At 64.7% G+C, this 6,627-nt stretch overlaps 1 protein-coding gene across 1 annotated transcript; it reads left to right on the forward strand.

The window, feature by feature from the left end:
* Nucleotides 1-210: 210 nt before the first annotated feature.
* Nucleotides 211-6,235, forward strand: MUC1 (mucin 1, cell surface associated). Its single transcript, XM_074980894.1, has 6 exons — nt 211-1,473; nt 1,777-1,850; nt 2,159-2,301; nt 2,732-2,856; nt 2,967-3,113; nt 5,469-6,235. The coding sequence occupies exons 1-6, from the start codon at nt 409-411 to the stop codon at nt 5,529-5,531; spliced, it is 1,617 nt and encodes a 538-aa protein (XP_074836995.1). The 5' UTR covers nt 211-408; the 3' UTR covers nt 5,532-6,235.
* The last annotated feature ends 392 nt before the right edge of the window (nt 6,236-6,627 follow it).

A 6,627-nucleotide genomic window follows, 5' to 3' on the forward strand; every position in this document is an offset into this window, starting at 1 on the left:
TCGACCACCCCGCCCCCCAGCAACACCACCACCCCACCCCCCAGCGACTCGACCACCCCGCCCCCCAGCAACACCACCACCCCACCTCCCAGCGACTCGACCACCCCGCCCCCCAGCAACACCACCACCCCGCCCCCCAGCGACTCGACCACCCCACCCCCCAGCAACACCAGCACCCTGCCCCCCAGCAACACCACCACCCCACCCCCCAGCAACTTGACCACCGTGACCCCCAGCAACACGACCACCCCGCCCCCGAGCAACACCACCACCCCGCCCCCGAGCGACTCGACCACCCCGCCCCCCAGCAACTTGACCACCGTGACCCCCAGCAACACCACCACCCCACCGCCCAGCAACTTGACCACCGTGACCCCCAGCAACACGACCACCCTTCCTCCCAACAACATGACCACCCCACCCCCCGGCAACACGACCACCCTGCCCCCCAGCAACACGACCACCCTGCCCCCCAGCAACACGACCACCCCACCCCCCAGCAACTTGACCACCGTGACCCCCAGCAACACGACCACCCCGCCCCCCAGCAACACGACCACCCTTCCTCCCAGCAACACGACCACCCCGCCCCCCAGCAACACGACCACCCTTCCTCCCAACAACACGACCACCCCACCCCCCGGCAACATGACCACCCCGCCCCCCGGCAACACGACCACCCCACCTCCCAACAACACGACCACCCCACCCCCTGGCAACACGACCACCCCGCCCCCCAGCAACACGACCACCCCACCCCCTGGCAACACGACCACCCCACCCCCCAGCAACACAACCACCCCACCTCCCAGCAACACGACCACCCTTCCTCCCAGCAACATGACCACCCCGCCCCCCAGCAACATGACCACCCTTCCTCCCAACAACACGACCACCCCGCCCCCTGGCAACACGACCACCCCGTCCCCCAGCAACACGACCACCCCACCTCCCAGCAACATGACCACCCTTCCTCCCAACAACATGACCACCCCACCCCCTGGCAACACGACCACCCTTCCTCCCAGCAACACGACCACCCCGCCCCCCAGCAACACGACCACCCCACCCCCCAGCAACTTGACCACCGTGACCCCCAGCAACACGACCACCCCACCCCCTGGCAACACGACCACCCCGCCCCCCGGCAACACGACCACCCCACCTCCCAGCAACACGACCACCCTTCCTCCCAACAACATGACCACCCCACCCCCTGGCAACACGACCACCCCGCCCCCCAGCAACACGACCACCCCGCCCCCCAGCAACACCACCACCCCACCCCCCAGCAACTTGACCACCGTGACCCCCAGCAACACGACCACCCCACCCCCCAGCACTTCCAGTACGACCCCACCCCAGATCTACTTTTCTCTGTCATTCCGCATTGTGAACAAGATATTCAACAGCTCCCTTCTGCAGCCCACATCCGGCTACTACCAGGAGCTGGAGGTCACCATCCGGATCCTGGTAAGCACAGCTGCCCTCCCAGTGCCCTGCCCCAGCCTGCTAGTGATGTGGGGAGCTCCATCTGGCCGCTGGAGCTTCTTGCAGTCCATGAACACAGACCCCATGGTGCAGGGAGGGGAGATGTCCCCGTGCCCAGGACTGAGCCCTGGACACCCAGCTCCTCTGCCCCAGAGAGTCCCTCTATCCAGAAGTGGAGAGACCACCCTGGGCCTCTGGCACCCAGAGAAGGGCACCACCGGGCAGCCTGGCCGGGGGGAGGACTGGGCTGTCGGCAGTGACGCTGCTCTCCTCTCTCCGTGACAGTTTGGAAACGTCTACGGCTGCTCAGCCTGCCCGAATGGGCAGAACTACCTGGGATTCACCAACCTGCAGTTCAGGTAGAGTGATGCCCTGGGGCTGCCCCAGCTGGGGAGGGGAGGGGGCTGTCTCCTGGCTGGGGAGGGGCACAGAGAGGGCAGGGAGGCTCGATCTGTGAGCGTGTAGCCTGGGGGGTGCCTCGTCTGAGCAGTCGGCAGCTTAGGCTGCCTGAGGGCGTGCTGGGCAGCCGTGTACGCTGCCTGGGGACAGGGCAGGCATGAGGAGGCTGCATCCCGGGGCCTTGCATGGGTGGGACAGAGAAGCAGGGTCAGGGTGTGGGAAGGGCTGGGGCCAGGCACAGTTAACACCGCTCGCTGGCACTCTGCAGCCCAGGCTCAGTAGTGACGGACTCGGTGCTGCAGTACAAAGAGAGCAGTGCCAGCATCAGCACCGCCGACATTGAGCAGCAGCTGAAGAAAAGGCTGGACGTGAACGGCGCTGTAGACGGACTCCAGCTGGACAGTATCCAGGGTGAGCAGCCTCCAGATGGGCCCCCATGTGCCATCGCAGCAGCATGTGTGTGAGGTCCCTGTGGTGGTTGGGTGTCCATGGCCTTTGGACAGAGCTCTGGGGAGACCGGGATGCCTCCAGGCCTTCTGTGGCTCACAGCAGAGGCCTCAGCTGGGCTGCTTGGGGCCTGAGGAGGGTGCCTTCCCTGCCAGCCCAACCCAGTCTGTGTCTGTCTCAAATGGGGAGATCTTCTGGCCCTCTGGCTGAGCAGCCATTCAAAGGCGTCCTCCATGATGCTGGGCCTGGGTCCCAGGCATCACTCTGCCTCTTTCCAGCACGCCGTCTCAGCCAATTTCTGACAGCCCCTGGCCCCTCTGCCTGGTCCCCTCTGCTGGGGCCTTCTCCCCTCCAGGCCCTCCCCAGCCCCTGACTACACCTACTTGCCTTTCAGCCAATCCTGGTGGCTCTCCAGAGGCCACCTCGGCACCAGCACCTCTGGTGCCCGGCTGGGGCATTGCCCTGCTGGTCCTGGTCTGCATCGTGCTGGTGCTGAGTATCCTCATCCTCGTGCTGCTGGTGAGTGCCCCCACTCCCCACTCACTGCTGCGGCCTCAGGCCCCCTGCAGCTTCTCTCCATCTCTCTGCCAGACCCCTCTTCCCTCACCAGGTTCCTCTCGTCCTTCCAGGTCGTCTGCTCCTGCTGCAAGAGGCGCCGCGGGGAGCTGGATCTGTTCAGCTCAACAGCCTCATACCAGCCCATGAGCGAGTACAACACCTACCACACGCACGGACGCTTCAGCGCCCCTGGCACCAAGCACAACCCCTACAGCAACGTAAGCACTGGGGCCTCATGCTGCCCTGGGGTCCTCTGGCCCAGCCTGTGCCCCCGGGCCACCCCAGCTCACTGCCTGGTTACAGCCCTAGACACTGGTGCCTGGTACATGCCAGCCCTGCCAGGCCTGGTGCTTTCCGCACTCCTACGAATCCAACCCCCTGTCCCTCCTGATGCAAGAGACCTGCCTTGGGGGGCACTGGGACGTGGGAGTGGGTCCCAGAGCCAGGAACGGGAGCACCCGGCTCCTCCAGAGAGAAGTGCTGGGCTGGTGCTGTGAGGGTGGGGTGGGGCTTCTGGAGCAGATGGTGTATTCTCGGGTGTGATCATGTGGAGTTACACGGCCTGCCTTGAGGGGTGGATGTCCCTGGAGGGTGGGGGACCAGCCAGCCAAAGTGATGTTGTCCCCAGTCGGGGGGGCTACAGCCCATGTGCCTTTGTGGCAGCCTCTGACCTTCACTCCCCACTCTTCACCCCCCTGGCTGAATTCAGCACTGACAGGGCAGCTCATGGCTGATGCAAAACCAGTAGCTCAACAAACAGCCTCTAATGGGGCAGGCCAGCAGCTCCTCCTGCCCTGCCTCTAGAGCTCTGCCCAGTCCCTGGGGCTTGACAGCCGGTACCTGCCATCGCTGCCCCAGGCATCTGCAGCATCCCCCACCTCTGTATGCTCTGGGACCAGGGCTCAGCCAGCCCCTCTCCATTCCCACAGAGGGCTCAGGATCCAGCAGCTGGCTGTCAGGCTGGGAAAACGTGCAAGGTGTGGCTGGGGGTAGGTGACCCCTGCCCAGCCCCAGCCTCACTGGCTTCTCTTGACCTGGCAGGCGCTGCTGTCAGATGGGCGGCCCCTGAATGCTGGGCCCTTGCTCAGCAGCAATTCAGGCCAGGCCAGTCTCTGGCCTAGGTGAAATGGGAGGTCAGGCTGACGCCCACCGAGGGGCTGCCAACCTGGGACGTGACTCCTGCGGCTACACTGGGGGGGAAACCCCCGTCCTTGCTCCAGGGACTGGGGCTGGAGTTGGGGGTCAGAGAGTGGCAGTGTGGGGGTGGGAGGGGTTAGAGGGTAGCACTGCAGGGGGCTGGAGGGGGGGTTAGAGGGTGGATCCATGGGGGGCAGAAGGGGGGTCAGAGGGTGCCCTATGGGAGACGGGGGAGTCAGAGGGTGGCTCCATGGGGGGGGGCAGAGGGGTGAAGTTGGGGGTGTGACAAATGGAACAAGGGGGACTGCATGGTGAGGGTCGGGTAATGCGATGGGGGTCACGGTGAGGTTGTGGGGCAGCGAGGGAATGGGGTGGAGGTGAGGCTGGTGCCTGGGGGCGCTGGGACAAGGAGCTCTACCAGTGACCCGCTGACAGTCCTGGCTGTGCCCCAGCCCAGGCGGCCTGGCTGGGCTCTGGCCCTAGATCCCACGCAGCCCCACACCTGCCCAGGGACGGGGTGCTGCGGTAACGCTCCTGCCCAGCTGGAGGTGCTCAGCTGGGGGCAGCCAGCCCTGCCCGACCCTGGCTGCAGCCGGCCCTGCACTCTCAGGGGCTCTGGGCACCCTCAGCCGAGCCGTCCCTGCCGACTGCCCAGGGAGAGCAGCCAGGGCCTGGGCTGTGCCCTGCGCAGAGCCCGGGGAGCCAGTGCCCATGGGGTGTGCGGCACAGGCTGGCGGAGCCAAGTGTGTACAAGGGGCTCTGGTTTTTCCTCCTCTCCTGTGAAAGGCTCACACCCTGCTGGGCCCCAAAAGTGCCTGTGTTACTGGCCCTCCCTGCTGCTGGCTGCACTGGGCTGGGCTGAGCTGGGCTGGGCTGGGTGCAGCTGCTCCCTCCGCCCCACACAGGCAGTGGTTCAGGCTGTTCAAACAGGCGGCTGGAGTAAATATTTACCTCCCTGGGCGGCTTCAGTGGGAGACAAAGGACTGGAGTCACAGGAAGCTGGAGGGTGCTGGGGAGTGTAGGTGGGTCACAGGCACCCTGTGGGGCCAGTTTTTCCTGGCGGGTGGGGCTCCCTGTCCTGGGTATTCCTCCGCTGGGCTCCCCCTCGCCGGCGGGGGCAGAGCGGGGCACATGAGAAGTGCCATATTTACAGTAGACACTGGGCTGTTTGTGGTGCTCTTGGCAGAGGGCCAGGTCTGGCTCCAGCAGCGTCGGGAGTACTGAGCATTAACCCCAGGAAGCAGCCACAGTCCTACAGGGCTTTGGAGCAGGGTCACCTTCCCCAGGCCCGTCACAGTGCACCCACACTGGCCCCAGGTGCCTAGTTGCCAGGCCAACAGGGACACATGGCAGTTGCTTGGCAAGGGTGACCTGGTTGCCAGGTAACAGTACATTAGCCTGGCCTGTCTCTAACCCCATCTCCTCTGTCCTCCCAGGTCTCCGCCAGCAATGGTACCAACGGCTACTACGCCAACCCTGCTACGTCGGAGGGTCTCTAGGGTGGGCGCAGAGCTCCGGGCAGCGCCATGTGCTTTCTGCAGCAGGACTCCTCCAGGGACCAGGCAGGGCGGCCAAAGCAGCCCGGGGCAGGGGGTTGCTGCAACTGGGGGGAGGGAGGGAGTCACAGTGTGGTTGGGTAGGAGGGGTGTCAGCCCTAGGGACTGCCCCGCCACCCCATGCTGCAACCCCTGATCCTGAGGGGGAAGCAGCTCCAGCTCTGATTGGGCCATGTAGGGTGAGCAATAATGGGTGATGGGGCAAATCCCTGCCCCCCTCCCCAGGGAAGAGTCAAGGGGCTGCCCCATGTATCCCCACCACCCAGCCTGGGCAGTGCACAGAGTATGGCAGTGCCCCCCCCCCCGCCCCGGGAGCTCCCCCTTACAGCTCTGAGCTGTGGAAGGGACGTGTCCCCTGCTGCCTCTCTCTAACCAGCTCCCAGGTAGGAGGACCGAGCGTCGGAAGGATCTGGAGCAGCCGAATTTGAATGCATGAGGATCTGGATGAGCAATGCCTCACTCTCCCCTGCACCCCCAGGCCCCAATCACTTGCCAAATGCCATATCCTGCCATGAGGCCCCAGGGCACTGTGTTCACTTCCAGGGGCTGCGCCACTGGCCTGGGGCTGTTTTTACACTGTGCTGGCCCCCCTGCTGGGATGGGGGGGGCTCTATTTATAGTGAGTCACAATAAAGGAACTGTGCTGAGCCAGGCTCTAGGCTGGTGTTCTCCTCTCCTCTCCGACCCGCTTTAGCAGCAGAGCCTGCAGGGCAGGTGAGTCAGCGCCATAGTCCATGTGCAGGGGCTGTAAGCCCTGTCCCTATGGAAGCCTGTCAAGAGCTGCCCAGGGCCCAACTGTTTTAAGCCCGTACAGTGAGCAGCATTTCCATGGCCTGAGGAGTGGGGTGGTTTGGGCTGTGCCGCTTTTTCCTGTTACTGACGCAGGTTGTGTCTGTGGGAAAGAGCAGAGGGAGATGCACCGGGACGGCGACAGCTGGTAGCCAGACTTCCTGGCCAAGGTAGGGTTAAACCAACGAGACCCCAGGCAACACACTTAGGGGCCCTCGCTACTTATGCGAAACAGCAGGGCACTGGCCAG

The sequence above is a fragment of the Carettochelys insculpta genome, chromosome 30, assembly GCF_033958435.1.
Source record: "Carettochelys insculpta isolate YL-2023 chromosome 30, ASM3395843v1, whole genome shotgun sequence".
Lineage (NCBI taxonomy): Eukaryota > Metazoa > Chordata > Testudines > Carettochelyidae > Carettochelys > Carettochelys insculpta.